This window comes from Eretmochelys imbricata, chromosome 3 (genome assembly GCF_965152235.1).
Source record: "Eretmochelys imbricata isolate rEreImb1 chromosome 3, rEreImb1.hap1, whole genome shotgun sequence".
NCBI lineage: Eukaryota > Metazoa > Chordata > Testudines > Cheloniidae > Eretmochelys > Eretmochelys imbricata.
Window position 1 is genome coordinate 94,579,609 of NC_135574.1, and position 21,779 is coordinate 94,601,387.

Below are 21,779 nucleotides of genomic sequence, written 5' to 3' on the forward strand. Positions count from 1 at the left end.
TATACTTCCTCCCTCCACAAAAACAAATGGCCTTTGCCCTGAACATCAACAGATGAGGCTATTTTGGACCAAAGAGGAGCCAGGATGAATGCCAATCTCAAGCTCTGGACACCTACCTTTTGGCTGTTCCTTCCGTTCAATCTTTTCTTGTTTTTCAGGTTTCTCTTTGTGAATTACTAGAAATACAAAATAGCGACATAGTCATCTCTGTTACATACGCCACAAATCTAACTATTCCTTCAAAATGATAAAGGGAAAGTATTTGCAAGATACGCTAATGGATTTCAGCTCTGAATCACAGATGCTAGCTTCTCATATATAACAGCAATCTTTCTTAAATTTTCCTATTTGCTTACATGTACAACAGAGATATGGATCTTTTTTTCTAACAAATGAGCCTGTTTATGCTTGTGAAAATTGTTGGATCGTGTATCTGCACCGTAACTGACTATTCAGCTTAATCTCATTTGCAGGATTTGGTTTTGCTCCATTGCATAAGCATGCTGCTCTCGGATCCCAATGTGGGAAACTATTTTGACAGCAGCACTTTCTATTCTTAACAGAAAATGGCTCACACATTGCCTTCCAAGCTGTTCTTTATTTTTGGATGTTACTTCAACCACAAAGACGGATTAGCAAGGATACACGTCTGTAATAAGAACATAACATCAGAAGAATAGCTGTTTAAAACACAGTTAGCTGCACATACCTCCTTTAGCAGAGAGACTTGATGCCTGTAAATAGCCAGCTGCTGACCGACAAGAGTTTGGATATCAAGAGTTTGGATATCATAGTATCCCAGCTCATAAAGAACTGCATGTAAAAATGCCCACCACCACAAAACCCCCATGAAGGACTAAATTGGTGGCGTTTTATGGAAAAAGGAAGAGACATTTTCTCTCCTCACCTCAATTTTCTGGCAAAAACTAAAATAGAGTCATGCCAAGTGGATGACTTGTCACTTTTGCATGCATATACGTTCCTGCCCTGCTCTACTCGCAATTATTTTTTAGCAAATTTTACTTTATCAGAAGTGCTAAGAAGCAGCACAAATGACATGATTTTCTTGTTTAAATATTTCTTCCTAAAATCATGACTCAGTGCGTATTTCGTTAAACCAAATGTTTGTTGCAAATGTTCCCTAATTTCATCATTTCCTCACATGTGAAAATGTTAGCAAATAAAATGTCAATAACAAGCAAACAATTTTTATTACTACTCACTAGTGTAATGGGAAGAAGTAGAGGACTTTTCAAAGCCACCTAAAGGATTTGGAATCCCAATGTACACTATAATGAACAGGAACTGAGGATGGGATCCAACTTTTAGGTGCCCAGAAAAATCACAGGAACAATATCATGATCCACAAAGCGAAGTTAGGCACCTAGGCTCCCTACACAATGAATGAGGAAAGATAAGTGCCTTAGAATGAACCCACAAAAGCCCACACACTAGTTGGGGAGCCACCTAAGCTAACCAATGGGAGCAGCTGTCAAGAGGGGTGTGTCCTAAATCCTATTCCTCATTGGGAGACAGCCCCTAAATTTGGGCTGCAGGGAAGTGTCTATTTCTGCTTAGTGAACAGGAACCTCCTGGACTCAGGCAGCTTAGGAGTCTCTTGCAGGAATGAGGAGAGGTGGTGGTGATGCAGCTGCTGCCATCCACCTTATAACTTTTAGCCCAATGACTAGAGCACTTGCTTGGGAAGTGGAAGCTCGAGGTTCAATTCCTCTGTCTGCCAGAGGTGGGAGACCCCTGTTTAAATCCTAAGGAGAGTTCTCTAACCACTGAGCTACGAGGGGGCCCCACAGCAGACTGTCCCAATCTCTTATGCTGAAGCTGTTCCACTGTGGATGTGGATAAATAATAAAAGTGATTGGAGCAGGGAGATTGGACCCTGGACCTTCCATCTCCCAGGTGGATGCCTAACCCCTGAGTCATTCTCACTCTCTCTCTGGCCTAATAACTATTTAAGTATTTATCCATAGTGAAACAGTCATTTGGGCCAGAGAGAGAGAGAGAGAGAGCAAGCAAAAGAACGACTCTGTAGTCCAGTGGTCAGGGGAAAAGCTTTCACAAGGGAGATGGAGGGATTCCCCACATCAGACTATCCAATAGTTCACAAGTTAGAGCACTCTTCTGAGATGTGGGAATTGAACCCACATCTATCACATCCCAAGCAAGCATCTACTCACGATGTTAAAAGTTTTTAAAGGTGGGCACTGGCACCTCCTCCTCCAGCCAGATTTTGAATGGGACCCAATCCAGTAGGCAACCTCTGAGCACAGCTACCAGACTGGGCCCCGTATGTGACTTAGGCAGACTAATGTCCATCTTTCTTCAGAGGGGGAAATCACTCTGAGGCTTAGTGAGGAGATATACATCCAGACACCTAGAGGGAGGCAGCAGGGCACACGCCTAAAGGGAGAAACATAGGTGTCTAGGGAACTTTTATCCTAAAAACTTAGGTGCCAAGTGAGTTTAGGTGCCTAGTGGGTTTGGCAAGAGTTCAGTGGAACACAGTGGATCCAAAACTGGGACTTAGATGCCTATGTCTGGGGTTGAAGTGCTAAAGTGTCTTGATGGATCTGGGCCGGGGTGTCCAAATCCCTTACGTGGCTTTGAAAACCACATAAGTAATGTACTCTCACAGGCTTTTGGGATTCAGTGTGTGTTTTAGGATGCTCAGTCGTGTAACAAGAAAAAGTAAGGTGGTGTCCCCTGTCGTTACCCCTTTCAACAGGGGTAAGGATATTGAAGCAGTAACAGGACTACATGCTCTTGCATGATGGTTGCATGTGAAAAAAGCAGCAAATTCAATTAAGGTGCACAACTTTTCATAGAGCTGTGCTGCCAGCTTTTGAGGGAAAGTCAGCACAATTCTGCTACTGACAGCTTTCCTACTGGTTGTTCATCCTCTGTGATGCATGAGCTTTTTTCATTTGATGACACTCCTTGTAAATGCTAGAAAGAATAGCTGAACTATGTAGACAGGGTGATGACCATTCATGTGCTTTTTTAGCCATCAATGAAATGGCTGCATATGACCTATTAAGACTACTTAAGGTGTCATACATGTATATAGGAGATAAATCATCCTTCACAAAGGCCCCTTTCACTCCACTTCCCTATGGCATCTCCCTATTTCATGTTTTGGCATCAGAGACCAAAATGAACCTTGAAAGAGACATGCTGAGTACAAAGACACAAATTATGCAGAGAGGACCTGTTTCTCATTTACACTAAGGCCCATGTACACCCTCATGGTAGGCTGCATAAAGGATCCTTAAAGTAGTTATGAATGTAATTTATGCCCATTTTAAAATCCTTTTGCATTACCAGAGTGGTACAAAGTGACCTTAGCATAAATGAAAAATATGTATGCTTCTGTAGGCCGCAAGGTAAATGGGGGGAGTGCAGACAAATTGGCTCCTTTGTGAGGGATTAAAAGTAGTTTGATGAAGCTGGGCACGTAGCCTGGAATGTGGAAAAGCATTGTGGAAGGCTGGCATAAGCATAATTTGTTGGTTTTTTTTTACAGTAAGATGAAGGAATGTTCTAATTAGTCTGAGAGTCTTATCCTGCATGCTGGTATCACAGTAGCCTCAGAATATGGTAATCTCAGCTTGTAGAGTTTAGCACTACCTCATATGGAGACGGTCAGAGCTATGACTTCAGGCAACAAATTTATCTGGGAAGGGCAGGTGTTGCCAAAATTAAAGTGATCACATTCCAGGGCTGTGGTGATGAGGCATTTTTGACTCCTCAATCACAATGAAGGTCTGCAGCAGTCAGGCCACCTGACTCCACTGAGGCCTTTTGATCTAATACATTTAAATGTCACATTTTCATAAATTAATCAAATTAAAATAAACTCATTGCTTTTTATGGAATCTCTCATGTTCAACTTTAGAAGGGAGGCCTCAAAGCCATATTACATACAATATCTCAAGTTCTACAGACCTGGAGGCCTGGATGGGTAGGTGCCACATTTTTTCACCACTAGCAGGAGTCAGACTAGAATAATGTGAGTATCCTTCTCTTCTAGCATGCTTAAATCATCCACTTAACAAAGCTCTCAGTCTCAGTCTGACCAGGGCTGGGCAGGTGCTAAAATCAAGATTGAGTCTTTGCATAGCAATGCAGTTATGCTACTGGGAGACACATCTGGATTTATATACAGCACTTCTGTATACAAAATTGGGAAATGCCAGGTTTAAGGTTGCCTGTGCAATCTTAATTTGGCCCACTTGTGCCTAGGGATTATGATATAGCCCTGGATCTAAAAAGGGACTTAGGTATTGTGTGACATGTAGCACCTAGAAAAATGACTGGACTTCACAAAGCTTGAGTTAGGTGCCCAGGCTCCATATAGAATGCATGGGAAGAGCTAGTCATTTAAGAATGGGATCCACAAAGACCAGTGAGCTAGGCAGCTTCCTGCCTATGCTAGCCAATAGCAGATGCCGATGAGAGGGTTGTGTCCTAAACTCTGCCCTCTCTGGGAGTAACGCACCTAAATCCAAACTGCAGGGAGGTGTCTAACTATGCTTGGGATCCACAACTAGGAACCCTCTCCTGGATTTACACAGCTAAGCCATTTTTTGCAAGAAAGACCAGAGGAAGAGGTGGTGATGGTGCTACGGCTTCCCTCATAGCTTTTAGTCCAGTGGTTAGAGCACTCAGCTGAGATGTGTGATCCAGGTTCAATTCTCGTTACGTCTGACAAGGAGAAAAGATTCAAACAGGGGTCTCCCACTTCTCAGGCACATGCCCTAACCACCGGGCTATGGGATAGTCCTGTATAAGTGTCTCTCAATCTCTCTTGTTGAATCTGGTCCACTTTTGATAAATACTCAAACAGTCATTGGGCCAACAAAAGAGACTGACTCTGTAGCGTGGGGGTTTGGGCACCCACATGGGAGAGCCAGGGTCCAATTCCTCTACTCCAATGACTAGTTAAGTATTTATCCAGACTGGAGCAACTTCAACTGGGGGTTGAGAGAGAGAGAGAGAGAGAGAGAGAGAGACTTTACTAAGCTCTGTGAGATTCAACACCATTGTTTTTCTTTTTGCTGTTCCCTGACTTGCTCACCTTCCAACTTCTGCCACGAAGGAGGTCCCACAGACAGTCTCCTTCATTACACATCCCTAATACATCATTCCCTGAGCACCATCTGTCCTGTGTACTGAATTCTTGACTTTGCAATTTTAACATTCCTTTCATGTAGTGTTTGGTAATAGCTTATGAACAGTAGATATAGGCCCAAAACAGAAACACTGAGCAGGTCCCACAAAACTTTGGGAAGATTACTGATCCAGATATGTTTCAGCAATCCTGATTCAGCATTCAGGATCATCTCTATAATAAACGTACATTAGGACCCCCAAATCTAAACACTTCTGCCAAGAAATATGCTCCCTAGCTGGGGAGATAGGTTGGCTGCCACAGAGCTGTGGAACTTGGAAACCCAGAGAGCCCTGTTTCTCAAGCTCCCCACCAGCCTGGCTGCCGAGAAGCTGCAGAGCTCAGGGAGGCAGGTTGATGGGCTGTGAGGAAACCAGGCTGTCTGGCTGGCCAGCCTGTCTGGTTTCCATCAAATGTTTTTTAAAAGATTTTCGATCAGCTCTAACATTAAGGTTGCAAAGTCAAACCCTCGGAAGTTAAAAAAAGCCAGCATTAAGCCTTACTGTACAGCCTTAACTAAACTCCTTTGTGCATGTGCCATTATCATATGGTCTTCAATTATATGATCACATCCTTTTTTGGGGGGAGGAGGTGAGGACAAGATCCCTAACTCATCCAGTGCACAATATATTCCGAAAATTAAGAAGCAAAAGCAAAACTAGTTCTGCTGCATTGGCACAAATTGTGATTTCCCATAGTTTGGGCAAATCTGGCTGATTTCCATGTGAATAGAAAAAAAGCACTTTTTATTTTCCTCCTGCCAAATTTCAAATCCCAAACCATGGAGATGTTGGAGCTGTTGAGAAAAACAGCTGGAATGTGTTTTTAATAATACTGACAACATTTCCTCTGTCCCTAGTCTCATTTTTTGAAATTGCTTAACCATTTTTGATGAAACTTTAAAAGAAAATTTAGACTGGGGCAGAGAGCAAGCATGGAAAATTTCATCCTGAATGGTTAAAGTGTGGCAAACTTGTAAGAAATTGAGCACAGGAGCTTATAATGGAAAGTGTTAAGACTCCTTAACTATATACTATTCTAGGCATTGCTACCCACTTCACCGACAATAAAAAACAGATGTGAGGAGCACATTTCTGATATTTTCCAAAACACTAATCATCTGATAGTATATTTAAACTGCACCAAATGAAAAAAGAAAGTGCAGGGGAGTCAAATTTAGTCTGCTCAGTTAAAAAGTTGGAGAGAGTGTTGGGTAACATTTCTGTGCCCAAAATGAGCAAGGGAAAAAAGAGATTAAGGAGGCATTAATTCCATATCTTAGCAAAGTAAAAATAGTTCTCAGCTCAGTAAGACTTAGGGTGATGAGTGTAGTACTGATGAAGAAGAGAATGTTTGCTCCAATTAACTGAATTAGGGCTTGTCTACACAGGGACATCCAGGAAATGCTGAATTAACTAAAGCTGTGAAGTTAAAGCACATTAAACTTCTGTGTGGACACTCCATTCAGAAGTAAAGCAGCCTTAGTTCATTATAGCTTCTTTCTTCAAGATTACAATATAGTGAACTAAGGCCACTATACTTCTGAATGAGAAGGTGCACACAAGGGTTTAATGTGCTTTAATTTACATGCTTTAACTTCAACACCTTTAGTTAATTCATCTTAACATTCCTGAGTGTGTCTGTGTTGACAAGCCCTCTAATGAAGCTTAAAATTAGATTTGTGCGAAAGTCACACTGAATGTGAAACCCACTTGAACTGAGACTTGGGCTTGAGGACACATTCATTTGTGAACCGCAGTGTATTCTTAACAAAAGTTTATGAATTTACAGTCTTGGATTTTGTAGCTGTGCATACAACTTCAGAACCTCTCTCTCTCCTCCCTTTTCAAATTAAAGTGAGAGCCCTCTTGCTCTTTTCCCTTGGGATACCTCCAACGGGTGTTCAAGTGGAGCTGGTTGCCAACTCCTAGCATGTTATTATTCAGAGGGTTGCCAAGTTACGGCTTATGTCTTCTCCTCAGTCCTAACATATCATCTTATGAAGAGGGTAAAAATTCCACTGTCATCATAGGAAGTGAGAATAAAGAAAGACCCCCTTCTCACACTTGGCTTTATTTGAGGTAGCCTCATAATCCTTAGCATAATTTCTACTTAAAAAGCAAACATACCCAATGCCTAATATTGTGGTTATGAGCTTCCATGTTAAGGATTATTGATGTTCTTTCAATCCCACCCAAGTAGAGCCTGCTGGCAGTGAGAGCAGGAGTGGTCACTGTGCTCCTGCTTCTCTGCTTTGGGAGCCAGAGGGAAAATGGCAACAGCCCATTCTGGTGGATCCTAAAAAGGGCTGATGAGGGAGAGAAAAGCCCTGGTTCCCTTAAAGTCCTTAGGAGATGGGAGTGGGACATCAAGTCCCAGGAAGAAGGTACGGGAGGATGAGAAGTAAGAACATAGAATCATAGGACTGGAAGGGACTTCAAGAGGTCATCTAGTTCAGTCCCCTGCACTCATGGCAGGACTAAGTATTAGTTAGACCATTCCTGACAGGTGTTTATTTAACCTGCTCTTAAAAATCTCCAATGATGGAGATTCCACAACCTTCCTAGGCAATTTATTCCAGTGCTTAACCACCCTGACAGTTAGGAAGTTTTTCCTAATGTCCAACGTAAACCTCCCTTGCTGCAATCTAAGCCCATTGCTTCTTGTCCTATCCTCAGAGGTTAAGAACAATTTTTCTCCCTCCTCCTTGTAACAACCTTTCATGTACTTGAAAACTAAAACTGTTATCATGTCCCCTCTCAATTGTCTCTTTTCCAGACTAAACAGAACCCAGTTTTTTCAATCTTCCCTCATAGGTCATGTTTTCTAGACCTTTAATCATTTTTGTTGCTCTTCTCTGGACTCTCTCCGATTTGTCCACATCTTTCCTGAAATGTGGCACCCAGAACTGGACACAGTTCTCCAATTGAGGCCTAATCAGCGCGTAAGAACATAAGAACATTTGTTTCTTAAAATAAAGACAGGTTTAGCCCGTGATGTTATCTGGTTTATCTTCATTTGCTATAGTTGCATACTGCTACTCTGTGTTCTGCAAAAGAATTCCTCTCTATGAGCCAGGTGTTACCAGGGCACTTACCCAGCTTCTGACTTTGATGCATTTGAAATTTAGTGAGTTTCCTGTCCATGTCATATAAAAAGATCTTCAGTTTTTGTACACCCATTATTTCATCACAACTCCAAATCAGAGTTGGATTGAATTATTTTCATAAATCAGAATGGTCTTGTAAAGGAAAACTCTATATGGATGCTCTCAGTATTCTTACTATACAGTCTTTCTCTGATATTTTGAGTTATATCATTCCTAGGGAGTGTGCCCCACAACATGGGTATATTCCATAGAAGGACAACACAAGCTAATGCTAATTAATAAATACTGTGACATCATTCCTTAAATCACTGTGTTGTTAAGGCACTACTGTCAGAATTAGTGCTTTGTTGGATCTGTTCTCAGATTATTTCCTTTCCTTAAAATACATTTTTCTAAGTACAGTAACTGTATTTTACTTTGCAATTAGTAGTTTCAGAAAAGATTTGAATAAAATGTTTAATTATAGGCAGAGCTAACAGTGTAAGGTTGCCTAATACTTTTCATTATAAGACCCTCTTTTCAGTTGCTTTTGGCTTTCCCAGATTTTAAATATTGGGCTGAAATTTTCCATGCCAAGTGTCTGTTTCGGGCTGAATTTGTTTTTGAAAATTACAGAAAAATTGGTTCAGTTGTTTCAAAAATGAGATTATGGAAAAATATATTTTTTGCCCATAATAAACAATTCTTACAACCATTTTTATTGAGAAGTTGTAATGCCTCCACATGCTTCAGAAGAGAGACTTGAAATTTGGCAGAGAAATTTCCCTAGTATCAGAAAAGTGTTTTTTACTCTCTCCATGAAAATTCACAGAAATTTGGCCAAGTTATAAACCTCTGAAAATTGCCACTTGCACATGCTCCAGATAGGTTTGTTAGAGGCCGACAGCAACATTTTCCAAAGATTTCTTTGCACTGAACATGCTCCAGCCTGGGGCTGCAGAATCTGAACAGGACTTTTCTGGCTGCCAGGGAACACTGTGGTGATGGCCGTAAGAACTGAGAGTAGGACATCTGTCTTTCCTGTAACATAGTATAGGATCTTGTCATTAAAAACTGAATTTTAATACATATATAAGAGACCAAATCAAGGCTGCCTGGGCAATTTTTATTTTGACAATTTTTAAACTTCTGAGTGCTTGACTATGCAACCCTAATGTTCTTTTAATGTAGGTTTTTATGTAATTATATTTAGAGACAGATGAATAGGTAGACTGGGACCTATTGGGGTCAAGGAGTATGTCTTTATATGTGGCCATACAATGCATAGTTCAATAAGGCCCTGATCCTGATTAGGAACTTCCTGAATGCTCCTGCAATATACTATAATTTTAATAAATATGTTATCTATTACAAACACATATATAAATAGTAATTACCTTTTGGTGCTGGTTTTTCAAGTTTTTCTTGTCTGTCAGGCTTGTCTTTACGAATTTCTGGAAAGAACACAATTAATAGTTTATTTATGGGGGGGGGAACTCTCAAATAGCAATAAAGAAAATAAATTATAATAAAAATAACAAATACATTATAAAGATATATTAAAGATTCATGGATCTCTAAGCTGTATATTTGGAATCATATGTGACAAAATTCTGGCCATATACAAAGCATTATTCTCAGTGTGTACTATTGTTTCTATAATTCATAGCTTTTTATTCATTCCTAAGAGTAGGAAAAAAGTATATCCTTGTTTTAAAAAAGATCTTCCTGCCATTAACTATTATGGATTCTACACTGTAAATACCTTGCAAAAGGTCACACTTAATATTAAGTGCCTACGATAAGGATTCAGTTTTAAATATAGTAATACAGTTATCAATTGTTTTGTTTATATGTAAAACTATATAAAAATACATAAAGAGTTATTGAATTTCAATAAAAATGTTCTTACTAAGCATTTGTGATTATATTTAATAAACATTGAATAATTACTGAAACTAAATAAACATCTTAGATTGATCAAGACAGACATTTCATGTTAAATATGAATTCCATTCACTTAGGTGTATATTTAAAATTCAAGTTCCTTTGGGGAGAGAATGTAGTTTTTCTGTAGTTTGGATAGGCCCAGGACACCATTAACATTGGAATAACAGGTAATAATGCTTAGATTTTATAACATATAATAGAGATAAGTTTCCAGAATTGAGGGTCAGAGCCCATAGCAATGACTAAGGATATAATATTATACCATAATGGGCAAACTTTACTGATTAATTTAAATTAACTGATTGCCTGGGACTTGTTTTGATTGAAAGAGTGAAATGCAGTGATAGGAAATTCAAAGAATGCAGCTGTATCAAAATGTTTAACTGGTCTGTCTTCAAGTAACTTTTAAAAACTGCAATTAATGTTGAATGGTTGATTATGGTATTCTAATTTATACATCCCAATCAGGACAGGCTATACTACATTTTACCTCACTTTTCTATAATAACTCAATGTACAGATCCTAGAATTATTCCAACACTATCAAATCTTAAAAATCATGGGCAGCTTGTTTATTGTACTTGTCTTGCCCACATGAAAACAAACACAAATTCAGAAATACCTCACAACGTTACCTTTTGTGTGCTTTCCAGTATTTACACTGGAATATCTCCTTCCCCAAAATCGGCATCTTCCACTTTTTTGGAGGGCTTGTATAACCCAAATAACAAAGCACAGCCCTGTTCCACAGTCTACATCATGAGTGCTGAGTCTGTGGGTTCTCCAGGGCTCAAACACCCACAGGAAAAAATAGACAGTGCTCTGCAACCACCAGCCACAGGTGTTCAGCAGGGCCCTGGAGCTGGCCGCCGATCAGCTGTTCAGTGGCTGACGGGTGGCACTTGGGGGAGGGTGGAGAGGAACCAGTGGCGGGCGAGTGGGGGGGCCTTGTGGGAGGGGCTGAGAGCAGCAAGTGAGGGGCAGGCGGGGGGAAATCTGGGGGACGGGGCAGAGCAGGGTGAGAAGAGGCTGAGAGATGGTGGAGCCTCAGGGAAGGGGTGGAGTGGGGTGGGGCCTCCATCAGGAAAAATAAGAGTCAGCACCTATGGTCTACATAATTTAGAAGTTAACTTATTTAGGAACTGGACTGGAGAATGCTTGTGTAAAACCGACAGACCCTGGTTGTCGGCATGCGGGATCGAACCTGGGACCTCAGTGCACAAGCCTCTACTGCATGAGCTAAAAGCCATTTGGCTCTTAGCTAAAGCTGTAAAGCAGACTCATTAATCACTCTCTCTCTAAGTGCCACTAGATGGGACAGAACACCACACCCAGGAGGTGTGTGGATTACACTTGCTTGTCTTAATGTTTTAGCAATTGTCTGCTCTCCTGTCAGCCCACAAAATACTGTGCCATTTCTTCTGTAGAAAATTTCATCTGTGACTTTGGTACTATACTAGTGCCATAGGCCTTATACTTGATTTAATCTCATGTATCAAAAATACAGTCATGGCAAACAAAGAACATTTATATTATACAGACTTTAAAAACAGATCTTCCCCTCCCGCCAAAAATCAAGGTTCTGGTTGCTAACATTTGGGAAAAAATAACAAGTGATATCAAAGTGGACATTTGGTAAACCCATTAAGACTATGTAGACTGTCTGCATTAGTGTAATATGAGCACACCTCCTGGAATGTGAAACTGATATCAGACACTAGACCAAATTAATCCCTGATGTGAGCAGGTGCAGCTCCTACTAAAGTCAATGGGAGGTGCATTCCCTTACTTAAGGGCTAGGTTTGGCTTTCCTGTTTCCAATTACAAGATCACTCACCACAAAATTAATCCAACAGAGAGACAGAGGAAAAAACATACTGCATCTACTGGACAGTAAGGGCCCAATCTACTGCTCTCTGAAGTCGGTGGGAGTCTTCACATTGTCTTCAATAGACACTGGTTCAGGACATAAAATCATGTGCATTGCTTAACAGGGTAAATGGGAAAGATAAACTTCTACATTCCATTAACAGATTGATCAGCTGCACAGATTTGTCCACAGACTGCTGAGAATCAATACCTATCCGTCAATTTCAAGCAGTATTTGCTATCTAAAATAGAGTTTGTGCCAGGTTTAGAAAAAAGCATAATAGTGCTATATCACCAGTCTCTACTGCCTTCAAATCAGCACTCATTCTTTCTGCAAAGAGGTAGAAATACCTATTAAAGAGTAGCAGAGGCCTAGATATGCATCATTACCACTCATAAATGCAGAGTAAGAAGATAAACTGCCATAAGATCCCAATGACCCTGTACTTCCCGTCTTCATATGTAGAGCATTTTGGTTGTTCTATAGGCCTCCAAATTCTGACTACAAAGAAATCACCCAATTTATAGACTCCTGTTACAACTGAGTTTGGTTTGTTTTCTTCCTGCAATTATATCAGTATTTCTATCCCAGTCACTGCTATTGTCGACAAGTTTTACACATGGCTTCTAGTGCATTCTAACTTCTAGTGCTTCTAAAATGCTTCTAGTGCATTTTTGGCTCTGTTTTTACAGTTCTTTTGATAATTTAATGTACATGAAAGATGTTAATGGACACCATTAGAGACATGAAATCTTTGAATCTATCCACAAATTAAGGACAACAGGGACAGAAGGTATTTAACTTGCTCCACACAGTCTCATCACTGTCTCTCAGTCCTCACATGTAGGGACTATCTCTAATCATGAGAGGATACAAAGGATGAACTACCCCATCATGTTTACAGAAGAAAAAAATTATAAGTTAAAGTAACACCCACCCTAATTTAACTTACATCTTCTTGCTTTTGTGATTGCTCCTCAGCATGTTAGATCAAGTGAGACTTCCTTACGTGTACAGGATTGTCTACACCGGACCTTTTTTTCTCAAATTAACAAAAAGTAGGCAACACACTGATAAAGTCTAGTGCAGACAATTCCCCAAAAGTTGTTTCCAAGATATATTTATGCTTTCCCCTAAGCTAAGTCTAGTGTAGATATACTCAGGGAGAGCAATGGGGATCCACAAAGAGACTTAGGCATTGCAGTGCTTAGAAAATTGCTGGAACACCACAAACCTGACTTAGGTGCCTAGTCTCCCTATAAAATGCACAGGCAGAGATAGGCTTCTAAGGTTACGTCTACACTACAAGCTAGGGATCTGGTTCCCAGCTCATGTAGACATACTCATGCTAGCTCTCATCTAGGCTAGCATGCTAAAAAGAGTGGCGTAGCCACAGTAACACGGGCAGCGGTAGCATGGGCTAGCCGCCTTCAGGACATACCCACAGAGCTCAGGTGAGTTGGCCTTGGGGTGGCTAGCCTACGCTGCTGCTTGCTCTGCCTGTAATACTACTATTTTTAGCTCAATGCAAGCTATCATGAGGATAGCAAACTGGGAATCACTCCCCTCGTTCCTAGTGCAGATGTAGCCTAAGAATGGAATCCACAAAACCAGGACACTAGGCGGGGAGCCGCGTAAGCCAGACAATGGGAGATGCTGATGAGAGGGATGTATCCTAAGCCCCACCTCTCTCATGGAGACACACAGGTCCAGGCTGCAGGGAGGCACCTCTGTCTGCATGCAATCCACAGCCAAGAACTCCTCTCCTGAAGTCAGACAGTTTAGGCACCTACGCCATTTCTTGCAAGAATAAGTTAGGTACCTGCCTAACTCCACCTACACCAGCCGGGAGCAAAGGTAATGACACCTTTATACCCTTTAGCCTAATGGTTAGGGTATTCAATCTGGACATGGAAGATCCCAGTTTAAATTCCCTCTCTGATTGATAAAGAGAAGGAATGTGAACAGAGACCTCCCACCTCTCAGGTGAGTGTTCTAACCACTAGACCAGTATTTTGCAGCCTGGCGGATCACAAACCCCAGGGGCCTTGAAAGTGCATGGCCAGCATGACTCCATGCCCCATGAAGCTAATTTACATGCTTGAGCCCCCCACAGTGGGGCTTGGGGCTGTCAGTCCCAGTTAGCCAGGCTGTGATCCCCTCAGTGGCCGGGCTCCAGGTTGTGAGCTCTGGGCAGCAAGGCTTGGGCTCGGGCTCGAGCTGTCAGCCCTGCAGTGGGGTTCAGACTGTCAGCCCCCATGAGGCAAGGCAAGGCGAGATGAAGCTTGAGCAGCAGCTCAACCCTCCCCCCGCCATGGTGGGACTCAGGCTTCAGTCCCGGGTAGTCGGGCTCGGGCTTCAGTCCTGGCAGCAGAATTTTGGCTTCAGGCAGCAGGGGCTTAGGGAGGAAGCACCACCTCCACCCCCTGACTCACCTCAGGAGGCCACCCAGCCTGTGGGTCAATACACCTCGGTGCCCAATACTGGCTCCATCTCCGAAGATCTTCACATGTGCCTTCTGTGAGGCCCCAGCAAGTTGAAGGCTGGCCCTGCTTCAAGCAAACATATAACTTCACAGAACCACACGCTGCTTCCCGTCCAGACAGCGTTGTTGTTCTTCGTGGCTAGCAAGTAGTACTGTATGCACATTTTTCAGCGAGACCTTCTTGTGCAATGGATAAATTTTTAAAGACAGCTCAACCAACTACTTCACAGAATGAAGGAGTAAAGAAGATGAAGTGCAGAAAATACGATTCCAGCTCTTCAATGTACGGTTTTACAGCAATTGAAAATAAACCTTATTGTGTTGTGGGTGGTGAAGTGCTAAGTGCTGAAAGCATGAAACCTTCTAAATTAATTCGGCATTTGGAAAGTAAACATCCATAATTAAAGAACAAGCCTCTTGAGTTCTTTAAGAGAAAACTGAACAGCTTGAAAAGACAGCAAACACTGATTTGGAATACAAGTAATGACAGTAAGAATGCTCTTGAAGCTTCATATCTCGTGTCCCTTCTCATATTACCCAAACACGTAAGAAATATACAATAGCTGAGAATCTCATACTTCCTGTTGGCATTAGCTGTGCTTACCAGCCTGCTCGGCCATGAAGAGGCAGATAAGCTTAAAGCTATTCCTTTATCAAAGATACTGTTTCAAGGCGTATTAAGGAAATGGCTGGTGACATTCATGAGCAGTTGAAAGAAAAGTTAAAACTATGTTTAGTTTGATGAATCAACAGACGTTTCAGGCTTAGCACAGTTCTTAGCTTTCGTTCAATATAATTCAGATGCTACCATTGAGGAAAACGTGCTCTTCTGTAAACCACTGCCTAGCCACACAACTAGTGAATGTCTATTTAACCTGTTTGTTGAAGCTACCAAATATATTGAAATAGATTGGGGAAAACATATTGCTCTATGCAATGATGGTGCCAAATCAATGACTGGCAAGAACAGCGGGCTTGTTTCGAGATGAGAAACCATTATGCCTCATGCCATTTGGACCCATTGCTTTTTACATCGGCAAGCACTCACTGCAAAAGGAATGCCTTCTGAGTTGTGTCAGGTGCTTGACGAGTCTGTAAAAGTTGTGAATTTCATAAAAAGTCAGCCTCTATCAGCTTGCCTGTTTGCAGTTTTATGTGTGAAATAGGTGCACTTCATAAAATTCTTCTCTTGCACACTGAAGTGAGAGGGCTTTCATGGGGAAAGCGTTAAGCAGACTTTGTGAATTGCGAGCTGAAGTACTTGTGTTCCTACAGGATCTCGGGCCTCCTTTTGCTAAATTGTTCAGTGACCCACCATGGGTTCTTCAGTCAACTTACTTAGCAGTCATGTGAATGAGTGGAATATGAGTTTTCAAGGACCACACAAAAACATAATTGTGTTGAGAGACAAGGAAAGAAGCTTCTTTGGAAAGAAATTTGGAGCCTGGTCTGCTCAGCTTCAGAGTGAAAACTTCAAGTAATTTCCTCTGAGATGTGAGTACATGAAACTGATTGCTGATGACAAGAGTGTGGACATTAAACAATTAAAACCATTATGATTGAACATATATTTAAACTTAATAAGCAGCTCTGGGATTACTTCCCACCTGACGATGAAGAACTTGGCAGGAGGTGAATAATTAATTCGTTCAACAAAAGAGTAGTTGAGTCTGTCGAACTCACAGGGAGCCTGCAAGATAACTGGTCAAGCTTTCATCTGATAAAATGCTTCAGTGTTCATTTCCTTCAAAAGACATGTGCATATTTTGGATGGCACAGAAGCATAAGTTTCTCAAATTTGTAACTGAAGCTTTGAAAGTTTTAATCCTGTTCACAACGTCATATTTATGTGAATTGTGATTCCCATCGATGGTTGCAATAAAGAAAAGCAATTAAATAAATAATCTGTGGAGAATGACCTGCTGCTGATTGTCTTTAATTCAACCCACCATAAAAATTTAGCTGGTACAAAAGCACAAGTGTTTCATTGAAGGACTCTGTAAGACTTGTAATTTGTAAAAAGTGAATTTATAGTTTCTTTCTATGTAAAAATAAACTTTGTCTGGCACACGCATTTGTTTTCTAACCTTCAATTATTTGCATGGGTTTTAAATATTAGTTTATTAACACTAGTGGGCCAGTATTATTTATAATTTACTTAATGCTATTTAAGGTATGGGGTCCCAATTTTTTCAAGTCTTAGTATGGGGGGGTCCCAATTTTTTTTTTAAGTTCAAAGGGGATCGCCAGCACAAAAAAGTTGAGAAACACTGCACTACACTATGGGACACTCTGATGTGGATCTCTGTCTCTCTTCTTGAAGCTTCTCCACTTTAATTAAATATTATATGGGCCACAGAAAGTGTGAGAATGCTTTGTAGCCCAGTGGTTAAGGCACTCACCTGAGAAGCAGTAGACCCTATCCAAATCCTTTCTGCTCGTCAAGAAAAAAGAGGAATTGAACCAGGTCTCCACATCCCAGGTGAGTACCCTAACCCAGTGTTTCCCAAACAGCAGGCCCGGACCTACCAGTGGTTCACGGGAAATTCTAGAAGCGTTGCTGGATTAACCCGTCATTGTTCAAACATACACGTCTCCCAGCCCGGTGCAGAGGGGAAGCCCCAGGGCAAGGGGAGCCAGCTGGAGAGCAAACCCACCCTGCAGTGGCAGTAGGATTGTCAACCCTCCCGGTTTCACTGGGAGTCTCCGGGAATCAGGCTCTAAGTCCCAGAAGCTACTGAAGCCAAACTGGGAGATTTTAGGCACCAAAATTTTGGCAGTGCAGCAGAGCTGCACCTCCTCCCACACCCCACCCCCTGTCCCTGCCCAGTGAAAGTGAGTGAGGGTGAGGGAGAGCGAACAACGGAGGGAAGGGGGATGGAATGAGCAGGGTGGGGCCTCAGAGAACGGGAAGGGCAGGGTGCAGGGCAGGGGTGTTTGTGTGATTAGACAGTTGGCAACCCTAAGCAGCGGCTTCTGAACTATGGGGTTGGGCCCAGCTCCACACACTAAGTATTGTGACCTGGTGCATAGGGCCATAGTACCACTCAGGTTTAGCCCAGCCACTCCCTCTATCATGAGGAAGAGGTGGCCAAGCCAAATCTGAGTGTCACTGTGACCTGTATGCCAGGTCTCAATGCCTGGAATGGGAAGGCAGGCCCAGTCGTGCAGGACAGGACAGGACAGGACTGTGGGATGACTGCTAGTCAGGCTCACTCTCCAACTTCTCCCTCTCACCCCTCCATTCAGGGCCTCCCCTCCACACCAGGATAAGATTAGAGTTGTAAAGGATGCATGTACATAATGGTGGTTCACAAAAAGAGATGAAACACAGCTGGTGGGTCATCTTAGTAAAAACTTTCTGAACCACTGCCCTAAGCACTAGGCTAGAAGTTAAGGGAGGTCCCCACCTCTCCCTGGTCATTTTGTGTGGAGTTAGGCAACCTCTGAGCATGACTACCTGACAGGGCCCAAAAGGGAAGATGGGCATTCCTCCACCTAGCTCCCCCCAGTTTGTGGTTGCTCTGGGGCTTAGGCCTGAGATAGGAATTTGGATCCCTACAGTAAGGCACCAGTGCGCACGCCCAGAGGCAGGAAGTTATATGCCCAGGGAACATTTACAGCACAAATTAAGATACTAATGACCACATTGCACCTTTAAGCAGGGGGCGGGGGATTTTTCTGGCTGGCCAAATGAAAGAAACAGTGCTTTATGGCCAGGCAGTGGGAGAGAGTTCAAACTGATCCAAAAGGGTAAAAGACACCAGTGTTTAAAAGGGGCAGCCCTGTGTGTGAAGTCCCATTTTACACAGAGCAGGCAGAGGCAGCACCCACCTTCCTTCCCCTTTAGGTGTTGAAATACCAGGTTTGGTAAGACCTGCTATGGGCACTGTATTAGCCACCCCTTTTTTCAAGGGGGGCTGAGAAGGAATTTTTCCCTTACCACCAGATTGACCTTCGCCATAGTGGGTTAGGGAAGGCTTTGTTGACTTGTGGCATGAAGAGCGGTAGACTGTATGTCACAACTCATGATGTAAGTGTAGGGCGGATGTCCAGTGCAGGTCCTCCATAGAGAAGAGATACAGTGACCAGATATATGGCTTGGTTGAGGACTTAAAAAGGAGGTGTTGGTTAAAGGAATGGAGCTGAGGGGCAATGAGGTTAGGGCTCCTATGAATGGTACAGCAGTGAACCAACTCCCCTGTCTTATAGCCACCTTAACCCTCCTACAAGGCAGGTGGATGGTAAGGTCCAAGGAATGGGTTGGCTGGGGTACCTGGATGGAAAAAGTGGGCAGTGGCAGAAGCCCCGTAAGTGGTTATTGAATGAACTTGGGGTTACCTGCACTGTGCATTTTTATCTGCCAGATAGTCCCATCTAATGATAAAGTCGCAACCTGTTAAAACCACATCAAACGTCTCCTGTCCTTTTTTCGGTATAGCTGGACAAGTGAGTTTAGACACCTACAGGGTTAGGCAGCAGCTGAATGGGGCAGTTGTGGATTATAGTGGTGCCTAAAACTGGGCCATACAAGCCTAAATCCCTTTGTAGATCTGAGCCAGCATGTGTACGTAGCTCTAGAGCAGTGTAAGGAGAGCATATTTTACGTAGTTTCACATAGCATTTCTGAATCGGGCCCATAGACTGATAAATTTTATGCTATTAGCAGAATCATGCACACAAGTTCAAACATTGCGGACTGTTAGGAGATCCTCAACTGGTGTAAACTACCATAGCTCCACTGACTTCAAATTATTCAAATACATTGCTTGCCTCCCCATCCCATCCCTGTCAAAATCCAAGGAAAGCCTTGTGTTTCAGATATAGTCTTTGTTTGGTTTTCCCATTGTAATGGTTTAAGTGGATCACACAGTAATTTATTTCAAAAATGTTCATATACCCAATATACAGCAGATAACCTAAATTGACCCCATGACATATCGGAGGCAGATCCAATCTGACATGAATATTTCTGAACAAACTATTTAACTGAGATAACTCCCAACAAGAAACATTCAAGATTTCTGAATGGATTATCTAACCTACAGCAACGCTTACGACACAACATATGCAAAGTCCTTAAAGAAATTGAATATATAAAATACACTCTGAACTTGCAAAATTTGCCTTCACTAGGATTTTTTCCTTAATCTCTGTAGGCAGTTGGAGCCAGCAGAAAATATGACACTCTAGAATACATTATTTCTGCACATTACAAGTTAAATGTTACCAGCAGAAACAAGTATACGTTTCTATGTTGATTGAATTTGATTAATTTACAAGCCATAAAATGGTAACAGCTAACTCCAAATATTTAAAATAGCGAAACATCAGATTTTTCTATTGAGGATTTTTTCTCTGTCGTTTTGATACTCTGTGTCTTCCCTTTATGACAAATAGTTTTAATTTTCTAGTAATCACATCATATCTTATTTCTGAGTTGACAAAGCAGCTGTAATATCATAGAAGACTTACATGGCCAGTTTAAAGCACACAATTTATCTCTATCAACGTGACATACTGTTAATAAATCCTAAATATTATGAATTCATGTTGAGAAAAATGACAGAATCAAGCAGCAGCAAGGATAATCTTTGTCACCAAGGCAACCATCCTGATTCTTGATGAGATGGCAGCACAGTTTATTAAATTATTGCAAAGGAATATGTATTTTAAAAGATTTATTTCATTGTTAGGTTTTTCTAGTTATCAAGCAGACTTTAAAAATTATCATTTCCCCCATGTTGCTGGCTTTTAGAAGGGACAAAGAGTTTATTTCCTAAAATGTGGGCACTGCTTGACTTATCTAGCATTCTGAGGATATACAGAACATGCAGTACAATTGTTTTAAATGCCTCCGAGAAGAAAAGCTAGCAGCCTGCTCGCCAACCATTTTCAAACTCTGACAGGAGCTACATTCACTGACTATATTGTTAGGAGGTCTGCACAGCTATATGCTGTTGACCCAAAAGAAGCTGATAGTCTGATGACAGTCAGATTTACATGAGCTAAATCTGCAGCTTGATTGAAAATCCCTGCTGAACAAGCAGTTTAGAAGCTCTGCTTCTCGTCCCTCCTTGCTTCCTCTCCACCCAGCCTTTACCATGTTAATTTTCTTTATCAAGAGTTTATAGTGTCTACTAATAGCCCTGCTCTCCCTGTGCACTACAAAGACCAAGCATTAGTAAGAGGAGGGAGGGGGAAAGAGAAGTAAATTATAGTTTCCTGAAGCACTTTATACTAGAAGTGCCCTCTCAGCACAGTTCAGCCTCACATTAGTATGAATAAAGACCCATAGCCTCTTCATGATGAGGCAGGAGGAGGTTTTTACTCTTCCATCAACAAATGGTTCATTTCCTGTCTGCTTATTTTACTGTGCTCTTGTTTGGCTGCTCACTGTTAATAAGTATTCAGTTGTAATAACGTGAATTATGGTACCACCTAAAGGACCAAACTGAGGACAGGGCCCATCGTGTTAGGCACTGTACCTGCACACAGTGAGAGACTGTCCCTTCTCCAAAGAGCTTACAATGTAAACCAACCAAACAAAAACAAAGAAGAAGAATATGGTTGAAAGGAAATATTATTGTTCCCATTTCTTAAATAGGGAGTTTTATGATTAAATGACTTACCTGTGGTCACAGAGGAAACCAATATCAGAGCTGGTGACTGAACTCTGATCCTCTGAAGCCTAGTCTGGTCCCTTAACCACCATCTCTCTGCTTTAATATTAGCCAGTCACTCTGAGAGTGAATTGGGGTTTTAATATCAACAATTGTTTTAAATTTCATCAGTAGAGATTGGACTGATTTTAAGGGGTTATATTTGTATGTGTCTTTTGCTGAGTACACTATACCAACTGATCCTGGTTTCAGGCTGTGTTTGTTCTCCCCCCATACCTTTTGCTATACAAAACAAAACTGCTTTTACAGGCAGTGAGGGTAAACATTTTGGCCCAGATCTACAAAGGTGTTTAGGCTCCTAACTTCCACTGAAATCAATGGAAGTTAGGAGCCTAAACATCTTTGTGGATCTGGTCCTTTGAGTGTTTAAAACCTTCAGTTTCTCAAAAATGTACATATGTGAAAAGGGGAATGGACCCCACCCAAAGGGCCTGCTAAAATTAGGGTTAATTACTCTGCCTCCTGCAGCCAGAAGCCCTATAGCTGCTGCCCACAACTAAGCTGGACTATATCCC

The 21,779-nt window shown here is 41.7% G+C and overlaps 1 protein-coding gene across 1 annotated transcript in view; it reads right to left on the reverse strand.

Annotated features, from left to right (window-relative positions):
- TRDN (triadin) overlaps nucleotides 1-21,779 on the reverse strand; it is a 69,470-nt gene that overhangs the window by 18,760 nt on the left and 28,931 nt on the right. Inside the window, exons 4-5 of the mRNA XM_077811726.1 lie at nucleotides 9,674-9,730; nucleotides 111-176 (exon numbers count right to left, since the gene is read on the reverse strand). Of these exons, the coding sequence (XP_077667852.1) occupies nucleotides 111-176; nucleotides 9,674-9,730 (123 nt within the window). The remainder of the gene's footprint in view (nucleotides 1-110; nucleotides 177-9,673; nucleotides 9,731-21,779) is intronic.